This window comes from Struthio camelus, chromosome 5, assembly GCF_040807025.1.
Source record: "Struthio camelus isolate bStrCam1 chromosome 5, bStrCam1.hap1, whole genome shotgun sequence".
NCBI lineage: Eukaryota > Metazoa > Chordata > Aves > Struthioniformes > Struthionidae > Struthio > Struthio camelus.
The window spans coordinates 19,581,914-19,601,512 of NC_090946.1; the positions used below are offsets into that span (position 1 = coordinate 19,581,914).

The 19,599-nt window shown below is 40.0% G+C and overlaps 1 protein-coding gene across 19 annotated transcripts in view; it reads left to right on the forward strand.

Annotated features, from left to right (window-relative positions):
• The window catches only part of PTPN5 (protein tyrosine phosphatase non-receptor type 5), a 90,418-nt gene that overhangs the window by 55,612 nt on the left and 15,207 nt on the right, over window positions 1-19,599 (forward strand). For all 19 annotated transcript variants that reach the window (XM_068944873.1, XM_068944863.1, XM_068944870.1 and 16 more), the window contains 6 exons: window positions 256-339; window positions 4,924-5,162; window positions 8,493-8,682; window positions 11,723-11,807; window positions 16,450-16,529; window positions 17,030-17,167. In XM_068944873.1, the coding sequence (XP_068800974.1) occupies window positions 256-339; window positions 4,924-5,162; window positions 8,493-8,682; window positions 11,723-11,807; window positions 16,450-16,529; window positions 17,030-17,167 (816 nt within the window). The remainder of the gene's footprint in view (window positions 1-255; window positions 340-4,923; window positions 5,163-8,492; window positions 8,683-11,722; window positions 11,808-16,449; window positions 16,530-17,029; window positions 17,168-19,599) is intronic.

Here is a 19,599-nt window from a genome sequence, read left to right on the forward strand (position 1 = left end):
GTGCCAAAATACTGAAAGCCATTTTCCACATGTTTAGAGATCTTGGGGCTCAGAGATTATTTCAATTTTGGTCATCTCTGAATCCTGGCATTTTTTGCTGGTGGTGGTGGCTTTTCCACAGACAAGAGGATGGTATGACTAATCAACATGGGAACTCCAAGAATGAATACAAACTGTTTACCCAAAAACACACACAGATTCTATACCATGCTGCTAGATACTTCATGAGTGATTGTCAATTCTGTCATTTCACAGGACCTGACCAGAGTTGGGAGCATTGTGATATCATACATCCTGCTATCCTTAGCTTCTCTAGGACTGTTACTTGTAGGATCTCTGGTAAGCTGTGATACTGCATAAACTATGTCCGTTCCTTTTTCCAATGAGTTTTTAGAAAATGTCTAATTTACTCTCAGTTGTTGATGTTATGCCTAAGTTGATTTTAAAGTAATACCTTCTGGGGTATTTCTGTATGATTACTGTCATGCTTTACATAGAGGAATCCTGACTACACTTATCCTTATTCAATTTCTTGATGAATTGGGGATTCAGCTGATGGCTTTTGTTCCTTCCATCCACCAATGGGTAAAGTATTTTCACTTAGGGTAGGAGGGATGTGGCCCAGTAAAGGGAGCATCAAATATTGCTGCCTTACAAATTGACCGCAGAACATTCATTGACTTAAGTGACAACAAGAGTTGGTCCAGAACATCAGTGTACTTGTGAATGTAATACTCTTGTAGATGTAGGCCAAGGCCCCAGCTGCAGAACAAGATTAAAGGCATGACTACAATTAATCTAGTTAGCTGTCAGCTGTTTGGGAGCAGAAGGACAGCATGTTGTGCTTCTCCACTGATCATATAACTGGCACAAAGATGTGCACTAGATGTGAAAGCGAGGGAGAATTCTTTCTTTTTAGGGAGCTCTAGTTGAACATGGCTTTTCATACCCCTGTATATTGTTATGTTAGAGTGGCAATAAAATACAGGTAGAACGTGGCCTCCTGTTCTTACTGTAGTGCACCTTCAGACAGCTCAGGAAGCTGAAGCTGTACCATAAACATGTGGTTTGAGTGACTGAGCAGTCTAATGCAGTCCATCATAAAACCATAGGGCTGCTGGTGGGAATGGACCTCTGGACATCTCTAGTCCAACATCCTGCTTTCAAAGCAGGACTGTCACCAGCACTAGATCAATCAGACATGGCTTTTCTAGACAAGTTTTGAAAACCTCCAAGGTCTACCACCTCTCTGGGTACCTGTGCCTGGGCTGCATGGCCCTTGTGGGGAAATAATGTCCAATCTGAATTTCCTGAGCTGCAATTCGTGTCGGTTGTCCCTTGTGATATCAGCTGTCACTACCAAGAAGAGTTTGGCTGCATCATCTCTGTAGCTGCCCTTCAAGTAGTTGCAGGTTACTGTTAGCCTTCTCTTTGCCAGTCTGAACAAGCACAACTCCTCAACCTCCTTCACAAGGCACATGCTCTAGACCCCTGACCTTCTTAATAGCTCTCCGCTGGGCCCACTCCAATTTGTCCACATCCATCTTAAACTGGAAGGCTTGAAATTGGACACGGTATCCAAGGTGCAGCTTCACCAGCACTAAGTAGCAGGAGAATATCCAACTTCCTTTGATCTGCTGGCCACGCTTCTCCTAATGTGGCCCAGTATGAGGTTCGTCACAATACATACCACAGTTCAGTTCACTTAGAGGCAGCACAGTAGCAAAATCTTCTGCTTAATGTGTCAGGTGAATGTATTTTTTTTTAAACCATTCACAAAGCAAAGTAATTAGTGTGATTAGTGATCCATTATTGGGATCATTGATGTAGGCATGGAAGTTGATGTAGGCATTGATGTAGGCTTGGAAGCCTGGCTGAGGCAATTTTTTGCTTTTCTGATGCTGCTTTAATTTTACAGCAAAACATTCTGAGCTGGAAATCAGAATAGCAGGGGTATGATTTCTCTTCATATTGAACCTATTTGTACCTAGATGGAAACGTTTTATTGCCAAGCCATTCTTAGCACAGAAAGTAACTCTGAAAGAGCTCTCTGTAACCAAAAATTGTGGTCCGAGTTTTGACTGTTTTGCATCCATAGCAACTTGCAAGTGAACAGTTGTACCAGTGTAAATGAGAACAGGTCACCGCTCTACAACCTGAAAACATCTGCTTCTACCAGCATTTAGGGAATAAGGTATAAAACATTCATTAACAGGACATGACAAATAACGCAGTGATGGAGCTGAACAGAGTTTCTAGATCCCACCTTACTGGACAACAGATAGTTCAATGAAGTTTTTATGTATTTTCCCTCTATCTCAGCTCAGTGCGTTCTCTTTTTATTTTCATGAATTTTAAGCCATTTGCTGCCTAGAAGGTACCTAGAAGGGATCTTTTACACTGAGGAGTGCATTTATGATTAAATCTTTCTTTTCCAAATGTACCCTTCTGTCATAATAGATGGACCTGATACATCAGTCCTACACCAATGCAGGTACTAGGCAACGTGCAGCTTATGCGTTTTTTTTTTTATTCAGCACTTGTGGTAACCTGAAGTCACCTGAAGTCGTGTTTCAGTGGTTCTCTGGGGAAGGGAGAAATTGTGACTATTTACACAGCTATTTTGTTGCTTTAATGTAGGGCAACAGCTGTTGGGCCATCTAACAAGGCTGAGAAATGGTGGACGAGTGGAGTCTCAGACATGACACCAATAAAACTAATGCCTATCTGCTCTGTGCACACACCAAAATCCAGATCATTCCTGTATCAGGGAATTTGTAAATCTAACAAATGTTAGAACAAATTTTTCAGGAGAGCAGACCTGAAGCAAGATTTAAGACACTTTTCTGAGAATACCCAATTACCAGGCTGTGTTGCTAGGTTAGTGATCATGGTGAAAACAGCTGGCCAGGTAAGGCCCTTGAGGATTGTATTACTGTTGCTGTCTGTTTTCTGCCTCACGTAAGGGCTAGGTGGTGCTTTAGGCCCAGGCAGCCTCAAGGGACCAGCGCAGTGCTGTCTAGTCCTCCTGATCAGGTTTTCAGAGCTGACTATTTTTCCATTGTTTAGTTTAAACCCATTACTTTTAAGTGTAATTTAATTTCCTTCATTGTCTTGGGCAGCTCTTACTGTCCACATGCTTTTTTCAACCTAAAAAAAAAGCATCTCTGCTTTTAGGGCAAACTTTATATTCCTTTGGATTTACAGCCTGTTGTATCACCAGTAAATTCAATCCTGTGTGACTGTACCAACTCTGCACTAGCATCTGTAGTATGTAATTGGCACCTAGGCCTTACACATGACCCTCAGCACAAATGTTGATTATAGTAACAACAACATGCTCCTCCTGTACAAAGCTGTTGAGCAGATAAATACTTTACACTGTGAACTGCTTGGATATTATAATCCTTGGGTATATGTAAGAACCATGTCAAGTACTGTGAGACTGCCAAGCTCCAGAAGTCATCTTGGGGACTGAAAATAGAATCAGGTCTTTAAGCTTCTTTCTTCTCGTCCATCAGGCCAAGTGTGAAGGACAGATTCAGTTCATATTTGACCCCAAATGTGTTTAAAATATAAGTCTCGTAATTATGTTCCTATGTTTGTTTCTGTAGCTACTGTTTGTTTTGATTTATTGCAACAAAAAACATTCTCTTTGAAGTAATTGTCAACTGAATGTTGATGCTTTGTGAGACTCTTTCTCTAAAAATGGCTATGAACAGAAATGAAAACTTACCTCACTTCTTTTCATTGTCTAGGCTCAGAGGAATGAAAGTACGTGAAGATACACAGGCACAAGGCAATTGGCTTTTAAAATCCTGTAGAAACTAATGTGCTTTAATAGCATAGGAAGAAAAATTAGGCCTTTTTTAACAGTACATGTTTTCTGAAGTCAACTGCCCATTTATAAGCCACAGAAGAGGCTTTACTTTGGGAAAAATGACACATCCTCAAAATCTTCTTGGTCTCAAAAGGGTGCACAGCAGGACAAGATAGTTTGTATAACACTTGCAGTGATGGGTGACATTGCTCCTAGTTCTGTGCTAGAGGGATAAAGTTGGCCTAGGGGTCCAGATCCCAGAGTTCAGCTAGGGACTTGAGGATTTTAGCTGATGCCTGTGTAGGATTAAACAGTGCTGATAATATCTCCAAATCATCTAGTCTGCCACAGCATCTGTGCAAACCAAGATACAATAATTGTTAATTCATACCACTTTCAATCCTTCATTAACTCCTATTATAAACTTTAGTATTACATTTATGCTCTAGAACTTCACAGGATTTATTATTTAATGTCTGAACCATGTTTAAATTAGACGATTAAGTCACAAAACAGGCTTCGCCACTGACCAAAAAATGATATAGGCGTTCTGAACCTCAAAATCAGGTGCATCAAAATTGAGGCTTCTTTAGAATGCCTTTGGTTTATACATGGATTTAGGCTACAGTTCCAGATTATCAAGGATGTGCAGTTCAGGAAAATACTATTTATCTATCTTAACCTAGCTATATCTATGTCTTAGTTTTAAGTCAGGAAAGGTATGATTTGTGGAACAGTACGGTAGACTTTGGTTTTGTCAACAAGTATAGGAAGGGTAATAAACTGAACAAAAGGACAGTGATATCACATTGGCGGGCATATGATGGTCACAAGCACATTCTGTTTCCACTATGTCCCAGAGTTAAGCCTGGCTAGCTCTGTGGAAACATCTGTGGCTGAAAGCGTGTTTGAATAGGTGGATGTAAATCCTTGTAACATGCACTGCAAAGCTGCTCCTGCATGGAACATTCCTGTCCTCTTTAATAGCATCCAGTTCTACTAGCTATAGTGAATTGGGCTGTTGCCCTAAAGACACATCCTCTAGGCTGTATGGAGGGACTGGCAACAAGCAGAAAGGTTTTTCAAATGTTTGTTTCCTCCAGTTTTGGCATCTGATCAGAGCCCGTCCAGACCCCCCCTTTCCGCTCCAAGAGGACAGACGCCAATCTGTGAGCCGGCAGCCTTCATTCACGTACTCAGAGTGGACAGAGGATAAAAATGAGGATGACTTCCTAGATTTGGATCCTGTACCAGAGACCCCGGTCTTTGACTGCGTAATGGACATTAAAGCGGAGACAGATCCAACTACTCTAACGGTTAAATCCGTGGGCTTGCAAGAAAGGTAGGGTAGATCCAATGAAGAGGGAAAAGTTTGGTCCCAGATTTTATGGGCTTGGGAGTTCTATGCCTAACAGGAAGCTTTGTTGCCTTCATGAATATCACTTTAAAATGTGGTTTAAAAGCCAAGCAGCTGCTTAATTTCCTATCTGTTTTCAGTTCAGTCATAAATATACAACATACTAGCCAACAAATGTGTGGTTTCCAGATGGCTGTCAACAAGTCTTATTCAGAAGTGACATTTGTTTCCTTTAGAAGATCCATTTGTGTTTGATTAGTCTCTTGCCATTCCCCAAGATGACAACTGCATAGCATGAAAACCACTCTAGGTCACTGAAACCTTTTTACCACTGAAAGGTGGACGCTGTTGATTTGTTTTCCTGTCACTCATGCTGGAGAATTAGTCCTTTCTCCAAAAGCCAGTTGTAGTACAAATGGTCATCTGTAGTAGCTCTCTTAGGGGTTAGCCTTAAAGTAAATTAATTCCTTTGAAATGAATCTAATAACGAAACTTGAGGTAAGCTGGTGTTCGCACCTTGAACCAGCAGGAGAACAGAGCCTCTCGGAGAGATTCACAGCTGGGAAAGGACAGTTTTAAGATAAAAGGAAGATGGGAAGGATGGAGTACTGATTTGTGTTGCATTTCTCCATCTTTGCTCATGTATCTCACAGAAGGGTCACCTGTAACGGGCACGCTTTGAAAGACGCAGAAGCCCAGAGGTATGTGAATTCCAGAACATGTGAGTGGGGACAAGGGAAGGTTCAGCAGAGTACTGAGCACTCAGTTGGGATGAATTATCCTGTCATCCATAAGACTCTCTTATTTCACTTTACTAGTCTTACTCTGTGTCAGTATGCATGTGTGCGTTTAAGGAAAGGAGAAGTACACCAGATTTGGCATCCTCATCTCTGAAGCTGAGACTGGTTTAAAGTTCCTAGCCTTCCTCCTTCTGTGGACCACAGGAAGTCTGAGTTTGCATTGTTGGCAGCCTGCATCTCTATCTATGTTGCATTCTTTTAGTTGCCTCGGTGAAACAGAAGGCAGATCTCAAGGACAGAAATCCCATCAAGAAATTCTGCAAAGATGGTGGTGTTACGAGTAAGGAATGAGGTTACTGAAAGGCCCAACCTAGAAGAGTATCACTTTCTTTATTCCCAGGTTTTCAAGCTTAATTGAAGGGCTAACAGTAGTTAATGCTCTCATCTGAAACTTACAGGGTAGGTCATCTAAAAATGTATCGTACTGAGTTTCCAAAGCTCCACGTGCTGCTACTTAATTAAAAAAGGAGTGTTAACAGCAGAGGCCTTTAATTTACCTCTATGAGCTTAAAATGCTTTTTCTCATACTTCAATCACGGTTACCTCATTTGCCCTGAAATGTCTCACCTTTTATATTATAATATTCTGCTTTAAATATGAGATTACAGTGACCTCTAGGGCATGTCCCTGAGCCTGTTATCAGCGAGTTTTGCCCTTGTTTTCATTATGGGCAAGATGGGTCTTGAAGTGCAAGTCATTTGTGCCTTTCACCGTCCCTGACTTCATTCCATCTCTCTTTAAAGACTGTGCAATTTCTTCTCAGGTGACAGGCTGCAGGAAAACTACAAACTGTTTCAAGAGATACAGTGAATATCAACAATTAAAAGCTGTCAGGGAAGTGGAGATGGGATATAGGAAGTAATTGCTTGAAGTTCTCACGCTATGTAGAATGTGTACACTAAGATGTAAAATAAATTTCTTTTTAACATACACATGTACTTGAGAGATCAGACACTATTTCAGATTTGGGTTGCGCTCTGACAGATTTCATTCACATTAAGCATTGGTCATTCTTTATGTGTTACTGTGTTAAATTACCTACCCACCCCTCTTTTTCATCTATCCTGCTTCTCCATCTCTTCCTTCCCTGTTATTCCTTAACCACCTGCACCATTACAAGGGTAACCACTGGCTAAATTCAAACAACACTGACTGTCATCCTTAAGAAGAGACAATCTCATTTCTGCATCCTGAAGAGATACTAATATCTTTATGTACATAGCCTCTCCTACATTAAAAAAAAAGGAAAAGCATTTGTTAGTAGTTAAATGCAGCTGTTTCTGGGGGTGAATGTAGTAGCTATTTAACAGCTCTCAGGATAGGGTCAAGAAAAAAATAAAAAGTGCCACTAAAAACTCAATTTCTACCACTATTGGTTATGTTTCATGCGAGATTATTTTCCTCATGACTGTGAATCATAGCAAGAGGCTGGCTGCACATCTTTTGGAAACGCTCCTGAATTCAGAAAAGGGCTGTCATCCTAGTAACAACTTCTGCCCTTCTTCTCTGTGAACTGGTTGTGCTGGCCTGCATATGTATTTTTCAACAGCTCCTACAAGTAGTTCCCAAGTAGATTTTGCCAACTGAGAGTCACCAAATATAGGTCTACTGTGTGGATGAATAGAATATTACAGATAGTAATCATCAGATTGTACGGTGTTATTGTTCTAAAGATAATTAACTCCAGATTCACTGATGACATCTGGACCTTAATTTAGTCTACGGTGTGTGAGATTGGCAGAAGCTCAGGAATGCTTTAAAACTGCATTCACTAAACAGTGCTCAGGTTTTGACTTCTTTGTTTTATAGCACGGTTAACTTATGTAAATGCCACTAACATTTCTACACTCAACGCCAATATTTTTAATATCACTATCAAAATGTTAGGGCCTTCATTTTACCCTTCTCACAATTAACTGTTGTGGAAGAAAAGTTTTTCGGACAGAAAAATTATTTGCGGTAATGGGTCAGCATCTCATGCTCTTATTCATGTTGAACTAGTAACATTTATCCCAAGATCTTACCACAAGGATGATGTTCTGGGTACTGGTAAATGCTTATTCAGTAGGAGTAGAGTGTGAGATCTGACCTAAAGAAAACTAGGAGCAGGATTCTCACTGGTGATGTTTAAAATGTCAGTCTGTGTTAGGCACCCAAAAATATGGTGTTATCTACGCACGTACTAAAACTTCCTTGCAATTGCCTGCTCAGCATCTTTGAAAAGCAAGTTGCTTGTATTTAGGTGATAGTACAGAGAGTTACCTCACTATAGACAAAATTTTGAAAGTGTTGGTCTTCATCTTCCAGTGTGTTTTCATTACAGAAATGATCTTCTGATCTTGGCTACATCACCCATTGTTAACAGGTAGTGACAGTAACGTACCCAGCATAACCACCTGAGTGTTTTTCTAAAGTTGCTGTTTATTTGTCATCGGGACTGTATCCATTGCTGACACTTGCAATGGTGGGTCAATCTCTTCTGTTGTAAACAAACTCTAATTGCTGTCTTTTGCAGGAGAGGTTCAAATGTTTCACTTACATTGGATATGTGTACCCCAGGCTGTTCTGAGCAAGGTTTTGGCTATGTCATGTCACCACGGGAACAGTCGGCTCAAGAATACCTCCAGACAGCATCAAACATCCTTACTGAAGAGGAACTGCACAAGAAAGCATTGGATCCTTTCATACTCCAGGCAGAGTTCTTTGTGAGTATTCTGACCTTTCTATATAGAGTAGGAGTCCAGCAGCATCAGAAAAATGGGATGTTATTTCTTTCTATGAATCTTGCTATTACTTTCTGCAAGACTAAAATTAGTAAATACAAACTCCACTTCCATCAGTGAAGCACTTAATTAAATCCTCAAATTCATCACCCTTTGAAATGACAGTGTCTGAAAAATTTCAATGATCTTGCCACTTATAAGTTACAAGAATTAGTTCTGGCAATGAAAAACAGTTCTGTTTTCACAAATTTATTTATTTTTCTCAGCATGTTATGTTTAAGGAAAAAAAATCACTAGACTATAAGGAAAAAAAAAGCCAAGTTTGCTGTAGGCTTGACTTCTTGAAATCCCTGGAGCTCCCTTAGGGATGAGATCAACCGAAATGAACACTCTTTACTCTTCAGTGCTTGGCATGGAGCTATTGTCTAAGTTGCCTGAATGTTCTGCAGACAACTGAAGCACGGGATGGCTATGCCACTCAGCAGGAGCCATGGAAAGTATGCTTTGTTGTTTTTATCTGCACAAAAATTACTTATTAGCTAAAAGCTGCTCTTTTAGCTGCTTTTAGGATTCTGAAGTATGTTTCCCTGGTTTCTGTATCCTCTTTTAATTTGGGAGAAAGAACGCCTAGCCTCATTTTGGGGAAAATACAGCCTTGACATACATAGGTGAAGTAAGCGGGTGAAAATTGCATTTCTAAGTAGTTTGGAATAAAGGCCAGATACATTTCGGTCTAGTCAGTACAATGGCATTTTAGTTATTAGCATTCCACCTGAGTCTCCTCCTAACTGAGCCTCCCCTGTAGGCATTGCCGTTTGTACCTGGGCAAAAAAAAATGCAAAATGCTGCAATGTCTATGACTATTATGTCTACTAGACAGGGTTGTAAATGACTGCACAAGATGGGAACTAACCAAGGCACAGTCTCTGCACCCTGGGGTGTTCCATGGCGTGTAATCAAGAGCTACTGAAGTTAATGCCAGCCTATCAAATATTCTCTTAGGTGTGGTATCCCAGCAGAGTTGGAGGAGGAGGATGCTTTGCAACACAGCAGTCCTTTCAGCCTGTCCCCTTTGTGATCACTAAGGTCTAACACTTCAGAGTACTCCTTGCCATCCACCTTCCTCGTGCAGTTTCTGGGTTTTATTCCCTTTACAAGCAGATGGAGGTGAGATGGTTTGGACTTCAGTTTTAAAGCAGACCACCAAATATATGGGGCTCTTAATTCACGTAGCTCTGTACAAGTTAACAAAGACCACCTTTTGTGTAGGCAACCCCTGATGCTTTTAAGGTAAAGCATCTATTGCTGTTCTGAAGAGGAAGTGTTTGCTTATTGAGTGTCTGAGTTGATTGCTAAATAAGTCCACATACAGTTTCATCAGCTTCTAAGGCCCACTGTTGCTTTCAGGCAGAGAAAGTAATATGAGAAATAGGAGGAGAAAAAAAAGTTTAATTTCTCTGAGAGCTTTTGAATGAGTTCTCCTGATATTCAGAAAATCATTTTTATCAGCCAAACCATCCCTAACCATTTTCATTCTTTAATGAAAATTGAAAAAATGTAGATAAAAAAGGCCATTTAATCAAAAATTAATTCAATTAAAAAATGTAAACTAGTTTTTTTTTTTTAATGAAACGGTTATCATCCACTGGCCCTGTAGCATGTGTTTTCAGTCTGTATCTAACCTACTTGGTTTTCAAAGTCCAAATTCATAATAAAGCAAGAAGTTGTGTTTCTTTTTGGAAGAAAAGTCAGTTGCAGGGCTAAGTCCTCAAATTCTTACAGATTTTAGAGATTTTTTTTAAGGCAAAATACTGCTATTTTCAGCAATAGCTTGTTTGAGTAGTAAATGACTAAATGCCAAAGAAAGACTACGGAGCTTGGCTCAAGCAGAGTTCTGGGTGACTAAATAGCACGTAACTGAGGAAAACATGTTGATTTCATTCCCCGGGTTTCCTCTCAATTTGGGGAACTCCATGTGGTAGTTCCACCAAATAGTACTGCCACAATTGCTTTATTGTTGTATTAATTGCCTCTGGTTAAGCCCAACACTGTGCTCAGTGCTGTATGAGGCACAGAATGCAGACAATTGCTTTTACAAAGCTCCAGAATTTAACATAATCTGTAGCTCTTCTCATCCTAATTTCCTCCCAGTGTGAGGATTGTGTGCCTGTCTTATTCAGCCCTGACCCCATTTCTGATATGTCCAGTACTGACCTCCTACCTCCAGTGTGCTGCAGCTGGGAGGACCAGCTGTGCTCACGAGCTCCCACAAGCCTCTTCCTTGCTGAGCCTGGCTGATACATCCGAACCTATCATATGCCCACTGACTCCAGTCAGTGCTTGCGCCAGTTGTCCCTGCCCTCGCTGCCTGGGGTTGACACCTTGTAAGAAAGACATAGTGAGCACAACAAGCCCTTCCATCTTTGTATGTCCTTTAGTCTAGTAGTGCAGAGAGCAGTTAACCAGGGAACACCAATTTGCTGTCCTTGCCCATGGAGCTGGGTAGTGTGGAGAGCACGAAGAATCACCCCCCAAGTCCATAGTGCCAGGTCATTATGCCAACCTGTCATAGTTTGTGTCATAATTTGTTGCGGGTGAGAATCATCAGCAAATTATTTCCTTTGCCCTAAAAGAGGGGGAAGGAGTATGAGTCAGAACGGATGGTGTCTGAGGTCCAGCAGTTTTGGAGCAGGGTACCTTACATACCACCTTTTGCTGAGTTCTGTGCCTACACTTGTAATTCAGTTCTAATAATACTAGGAGCTAACATAATGCCATTGTGTGTATCATTCAATGAATCAGTTACTGTGAGCATTTTCATATTAAGTATTTCAGAAGAGAAAGTCAGTGACAGTAAAAGGAAACATCAGTCATGTTTTTGGTGGTAAGTTGCTGGAAGTGCAGTACCATATGTCTCAGCTGACTTCATCACTTCTCCCTCACAGGCAGGACGTAATTGGTTTGGGTGTTTTGTTCCTCTTGTGAATCTAATACTACTACCTACTCTGTATTTTTTGAACAGGAAATTCCAATGAACTTCGTTGATCCAAAGGAATATGATATTCCAGGCTTAGTGCGGAAGAATCGCTACAAAACAATTCTCCCAAGTAAGTTCCACGCTTTTTAAGTCAGTGAGGCGGAGTAGTTTGTTCTGCACACTGAAATGCTTTGTGCTTTGCTTTCCAAGATATATCAACTGTGTTGTCCCTACCATGTGTTGTCCAAAGGCAATGTTTATGAAGCAGCAACTTGGCTTTGAAGCATAAATCAAATTTCAAAAGGGGTACAGAGCATGGCGAACCTAAGATTCGCTGACCATCAGGAGGACTTAAGTTTTTAAGTCATTAGAATTGAATCATGTGGTGCTGTTCCAGCTGAGACCTTGATGTATTTATTCATATGTTACTTAGTATTGTCTTTGATAAAGTCCTTTAGAATGGCTAAATTCTAGCAGTGTTGTTATCCTGAGCAATGTTTTTTCTCAGAATCATGCCTCACATGCAAAATGAGAATGGCTATCAGGAGCCAGCCTGATGACTTTACGATGATACAGAAAATCAAAATCTTTTTCTTTCCCATTACAGTATTTTTATTTTCATCCAAGAATAGAAATTTTGAGAAATGTTTTGTTTTGGAACTGATTTTCAGAAATAGCATCATCTTTCCCTCTGTCATATTTCAAGATATGTTGCAAATTGATACAATTTGAAAATGTCATGGCTTTTTTCTTTGTGTCATTGTTGGAAGATGTTATCACTAGCCACAGTAACTCACTTGCAAAGCCCAAATGGTTCTGTGTCAGGTTAGCAGAGATAAGTGTGGAGAAGTCAAAAACGTTCTAGGTTATATTTACCATTTTAGGCAACAAAACAAGTTGGAAAGTGGTTCCAGTTTTTTTTTTTTTTTTTTTTTAACCAACAATCTCATGTGTGTAAACCTTCTGATGACTTTGCACTCCACCTTAGACCAGAACTGCAAAAGCACGCAGCCAGAGGTTTCAGGTTTCTTGTCCTAAAATGAACTGGCAATTCAGGTGAATCATTCAAGCGTTAATTCGCTGTTTATACAGGAAAGGAAAGATTTAAGAAGTGTCTAGTGAGTTCAGTTGCCTCCATTACAGATGTCCATATGGCTTTATTTTAAAGTGGCCTGGATATTCTGAAGTTGGCATATAATGCATGTTTTGAGAACTGGATCCATTTCAAATATCCCAAATTGGATGTTTAAACAGAAACATCAAAATTGCTGCTGTTTTTAACACCCTGTTTCTGTGTTGTAAAGTGAGTTGTAAAAGTATATGGCTCATTGCCACATACTTTTAGGAGTGATCCTCAACGGGTTAATTATTTGCTGCAAACTCTGTCTCAGCCTTACAGATATTTGCTGGCAGCCATTGCTATCACTTTGACCTCTCAAGATTAAGATAACTAACTTGCACCCTACCATGCCTCCAAGGATCAACAAGTTTATTCAAAGCCCTCTATGATCTGGATTTTTTTTTTCCTGAATGAAACCAGCAGTCTCTGCAGTGTTACGTCACAGAGTTGCTGGTTGTGACCAGAGGATGGCCTGATGTCACTGAGTGAAGAAGAGGGCTTCCCTGTTAGCTCCCCCTTTCTCCAAGAACATGGTTCCAGCAGTGAGGAGGCTAACAGGGAAGCTCTATGTCCCTTTTATGGCATAAAGTTGAAGATCCCAGTAAATTATCCATGGGCAAAGTAGGAGAGGGTACTGGAGGCAAGATGAGGGAAAGCAGGACGCTTGTAGGCTTTGAGCATCCTGTGTTTTTCTGGTTTCCAAGCTGACCTCGTGTGTCCTATGCTGCTTTGCATATCTACCTGGCATTCCTCTAAGTTCTGGCTGTACTAAGCAGAAGTAATGGTAGGAAGTGCTGAACAACCTGCAGCAGGGCAGGCTCACACAACTGTAGTTACCATTTTACTGTAGGGGATAGCAAGTATTTGATTATCAAACTAGTGTCAAACCCAAAATCTATTACTTTGAATTTAAAAAATAACTAAAATTCTCTTACCAGCTGCATCTCCAGAAGTAGTCTAGGCAGTTATCATTAAAAGGTAAGCAGTCACTTAACATAATGATCAATTAGTCGGAACCCTAGAGTTAATTGTAATAAGTGAGAGACATGATAATAGGCTCTAATTCATCTGATTTATTTTTCTTCTGTAGTAAATTCTTTTTGCAGATTCCTCAGTTTTGTTGGTGTGGTAATGAAATGGCTTAGAAAGGGAGTTTTTGGTGGCAGAAGGGTCTTTTTGGAGAAATGCTATGCTGAGGAGGTTAATTTGGATATTTCATGAATGTGAAGTTGCATGTTTGCAGATAATCCTCTTCTGGGGAAGAGTCCTACAGATTATCATAGAAAATGATAACTTTTCCTCAGGATATTTGGAAGCACTTTTTGGATATAATAGAAAAATATGTTCTGTGGAATTCCAGAGGTGGGTGAGAACCTACTGGAGGATGTTGTGCATCAGTCTCATTGAATCTTTTTTTCAAGAGTATTGTCTAGACAGACTTCTTTAGTTTCTACGCAGCTCTCTTGCTTTTACCCCATTCTGAGATAGCAAAACATTTCAGTAAGCTTAGTCAGTTGCTCTAAAATGTCAGATCTAGTGTAAATACAAAGTGTCTGTGTAAAAGATTGTGGAAAAAATAGCTGGCATAGCGTTTATTTTCTTGGAGGTACGACTACTACTGTTTTTTGTTTTTGCTTTGTTTGTATTTTAAAGGAGTGGTGCCTACCTGAACCTGGCCTGTGCCCTGGTTTTGTCCTGGCAGAAGTGTTTGATCAAAAGTATGACTTTTTTTTTTAAGTGCCTCTTCACTGAAATTTTGAAATTCGTACCCTGGACTCTAATGATATTAAAGGGTTCTTTTGATATTTTTTTCCTCAAAATAATGAGCTATTCCTATTTATCTATAAACTTCTAAGAGATGCAATTCATCTTCAGTTATGGTTTCTGTAAAACAGTGCAACTTCTTTCTGTCAACAATGCATTATTTAATAGCCCTCTCTTAACATATAGTAATAATATCATTGAAACTATTCACTAACATACTACTAAAGCAAATGTAAATACTGCATTGACAGAAGACTCACAGGCCAAGTATTATCATTTGGAATGAAAGCTTATTATAAATAATTTTTTAGCGTTTGTGGATACAACAGTAACAAAGTCCACATTGAAAAGTAATTTCAAATACTACTGCAGTTGATGAATGCTTATTTTCAAGGGGTCTCTATCTAGTTGATAGAATTCTTCAGATCCATTTTATTTCTCCCTAAGGACTCCGTTATAAGCTGGACAACATAATATTATTGTTATTAGTAGGGAAAAATCATATAATCATTATTCAAACATCAACAGACTTCATAGATAACTCTACATAAAAACCCAGGGAAAAGGATTTCATACACAGGGCCTGAATACCAACTCCAGTGACATTTGAAAAAGCATCTGGCAACTACTGCTGGCTTTTTATGTGATTTTGTGACATGTGGACTTTCCGAATTAGTGATCTACTGAGTTTATCTCCTGTCTTGTCTCTCAGTCTCCCCAGCAGTAGAGGGGTGAGCCAAGGGGAATAGGAGGGAACTGTGTTTCAGAAAAACTCACTGAGCTTCAATACGTTTGTGCTATAAAGCCATAACTTTGTTAATACCTTACTTTGCAGACTGTGATTATATTACCACATTATAGATAACACGAATCAGTTCCATCTGAGGACAGTGTTTCATGCAGAGTCTGTGTTCATAGTACAACAGAAATTGTGTGCTTGGTCCTTCGTGCTTTCTACAATATCACACTATTTTTGCACAAGTTCTATTTTGTTCTGGTTTCTGAACAGGCTGACTTTTTTGTGAAGTTATTTGTGATTTGTTTTTTTATATTCTCCTGTTGGTAAACTGCTGCTGTTTGCCATGGCCTCTGCCACAAGGATGTTCCTTGCTAATGATGGCAAACTTGTGTTACTTGATGGATGTGGGCTGGTGCCAGCTCCCATTAAAATCAGTGGAACAGCTCCCATTGACTTCAGTGAGAATTTGATGGAGGTTCCCAGATGCAATAACGTATTCATTCATCTTATTTAAATAAGAATAATGTTTCATAAACAGCCCCAATGAGAGAAACTCAAGTACTGAGGCAAGTTTGCAAAGTACATGAGACTGCTAATATTCCTCAATTTCTCTTTAACCATCATATTTATTAATAGCATATCTCAGAGTTTAGCTCACTGCAAGACAAAACGGGATGAGTGTTATTGTCGTCTTGCTTGCTTGCAGGCAAGGAATGTGTGTTTATGGTTTGGGAGAAAAGATGTTGCTGTCCTTTCACAAACTATATTCTAACGTCTTACAAGCCAGGATGTGTCCGTTCGTCTTACAAGCCAGGATGTGTCCGTTGACCTAACAAATTCAGAAATACTTTCCTAGAGTTAAAAAGTTACTGCTTTTGCAGAGTAACTGTGTGACCCTGACTCTCCAACAGGAACAACTAAAAAAGGTTTCAGAGAGCAGGTAAAACTATCAGAGGGAACAAAATGACCCCAACCATCCTTTCCCTTTTTTTGTTAACATTTTAACATGGGAGCTCTCCAAAGCCACTGCCATCTGTTGTGATGCCCATGTATGCATCTGAATGTCTGACTGTACAAAATAGTCTTGTCTCTCTCATTGACTCTTCTCAGCAACTGATAAACTGTAGCTTATCTCTTCACATATTTCAGATCCTCACAGCAGAGTGTGCCTTACCTCAGCTGATCAAGACGACCCTCTTAGCTCTTACATCAATGCTAACTACATCAGGGTAAGAACTCAGCAGTCCACTATGTCTCCCTGGCTTCTATCAGCCACTGTTAACATAAACAGAATTGCAACATCCACTGGCTTTTAAAGGCATCCTATCTGATCTAATTGCTCTTCTCTCCTGCTTACATTAACTGAAAACCAAATCTTAAAGCACAACTATACAGGTTCAGACCTTACAAAAACACACTTCTGCACTTATTAATGTGAATTGGTTGTCAGCTGGCCTGACCAAGGCACTGGAAAACAAACCTGAATAAGGCTCTTGACCTAGCCAGAGTCACCTCAAGGCTATGGGACTCTCATTACTGGAATTATGAGAGTCCATATTCTGCCTTTACTCATATGTATGCATGTGCAGGAGAGAGATGGAGAGGGGAGGAATAGATGCCACAAAGTCTCCATTCCAACCAGTGGTAGCTCTCTGTTTACAAAGACTGAACCCTCAAGGTTGTGGTGGGCATCCCTGTTAAAACTGATCTCTTGTTGTTTTGTTGGCAGGGCTATGGAGGAGAGGAGAAGGTATATATTGCTACTCAGGGACCGATAGTTAATACTGTAAGTGATTTCTGGAGAATGGTGTGGCAGGAGCGTTGTCCCATCATTGTCATGATTACCAATATAGAAGAGATGAATGAGGTAATGGTGTTACATATAGTCTATATTTTTATCTGTACTCTAGCAGATATTTTCAGCACAGATGCTAAGCCTGTGGAAATAAGTGAAAAGAAGCTAGTTCAGTGGCCTGAGCTATCAGAGCCAGCATTAAATTCTTCAGGCTCAGAGAAGATAAGAGTTTTTCCTGCTTTCGGGTGAGGTTACTATAAGTCTTGTTTTGCTATCTGACTTAGCCTACTGCTATTTTTGCCATTTTTGCCAGCTGACCTAAGGCCTCTATAAACCCAGATCTACTTGCAGAAACTCTTTAAAGTCCTCTGTAAAGATGTCCAAAGCAATAGCACTCCATCCCTACGTATTTTTAAGGTTGAATATCTTTACTTAACAGAGTCAGTACTACTTTTTCTTGCATTTATTATGGTTCAATGCCTATATTCACCTTTCTTTGAAGCTGCCCCTGATTTGTGGACCGTACTAGTTACAGTGACCAACAACTACAGCTGACTTGGGTACAGAGGCCCTCTTACTGAATGTCTAGGAAATGCTGCTGGAATACTGAAATTGATTAAGGTGCTTAAGTTTTCTATTCACCACCTGCTGGAATTTGTGCTTCTAGAAATTAAATCTTCACAATGTTTTTGCTAATCCACCTAACATATTATTATTTTCAGTTTAGAATATTGCTGCCTTCCAGCTGTTCATTATTAACTGCTGAAATACTTGCCCTATAGTAGAGCTGTCAAAACCACGTGTCCGAGTTTCAATTCACAGGCAGGTATCCGAGTTTAGGCCCACCTTTACTGGCAGAGTAGGATGCGAGACTGTGGTTTGGGCATGTATTGGTCTCTGCAGCCCCCCTCACCCCTGGCAGCAAGGTGAAGTATAGAGCTCCAAGTGGCATTTCTTAGAATGCAACAGCAGTTATTTGTCAAAGCTCATTCCTGAGAACCCATTAGTAATTTAGGTGAGATCGTTTCCTTTGGAGAAGCTTTAGACACTTAGATACCCAAGAATGTGGGCATGCCGTCATACATGCTGAATTATGATGGCTTAACTGCTAGCTGGTAGCTGAGTGCCCATAATTATATATGTGCAGAAACCTTTAGCTTTCCCCGATTGTGAAGTAAATTGCTCTAGCTTGAATTTCAGTGAAAAAGACATGAACTAGATGGACTCATACAGAATTACTATGCTTTACAAATTAATAACCATCAGTTTTTACAGCTAGCTGATTGGACAGGTGTTCTTAGGATATCGCTATGCAAAGCATAGTGTGTTGCTGGCCTGAATGTTTCCTCGCTGAGATTTGTATTAACATATTTCAGCTCACATCTGCCTCTAAGGGGTGCACAGTTTGTTACTACAGAGCTGAAGTGATAACTTTTTCATGGATCTGAGGGGCCAGTTTATGGCAAATAACATGGTGTTGTGGCATAGAGTACCAGAATCATTTAAGCACTTTGAAAAACGTCACCCTTTTTAAGAAGGAAAAAAAGCCAGAGGAAATACTGGTCCTGTAGGTTGTACTTGCTGAGGAGTTCTCCCACTATAGCTTTTAAGGCAAGGCTGTATAACAGGAATGCAAAGTAACCTTTACATCCAGAGTTCCTCTTATGTACACTGACAAAGTATTTCACCTGTCATATCAGCCTTGGGAAGCAGTGCACTGCAGTGCTGTTGCGCTATAAGTGGAGTTTGCTGCAGCCTGTATATTGTTAACAGAGCTGTTGAGTCTTTTCTGATACCTTTTGTGTCAAAAATTAAACGACGTCAGGAATCTCAGCCATAAATATAGGGTAAGTGCTTTCATGTGAATGTTTCCTGCACTCATTCCCTTTTTTCCATAATGCATATTAATATATGAATAACAGGACTCAAGAATATATAGACTGAAAATCAAAACCTTTGTTCACCCATGATGCTAGTAACAGAGGCTTTGTGTTTCTCCTTGGTGCAGTGACTTTGCTAATACGAGTGTGAAGAACTCTGTATCTCAGCCCTCTGTCACATCTAATCTGAACTGACTGACAGCCCACAGAAGTGAGTGGGCAATCTTACTCCATTCTTTGAAGCAGAACAACGTCTGTGCTATTGATAGTTGCTAGCGCACTTGACGATTTTTACAATGGATTCTGCAGTTTAAGAGGAAGGGAAGAAAAAACACAATCTGCGTAAATAATTTTTACAGACAAACAGTGGGCCACATTCCCAGTGGGTTATTAACTGGGGTGCTATGCAGATGGAAGAACACTGATTCTCCCACACAACAATTTTGACTCAGTTCTTTTCCAAGATATTTTTCTATTGTTTATCTTTCTTCTGAAGTGGAATTATTTTTGGTGGGAAAGAGCAACACATGATTTAACTTGCTACCCTACTTCAAGATTGTGCCCAGTCATGCAAAAAAGGAAGCTTATGAACATCCTCTTTAACAGATTTTGTGCAACAGCAGA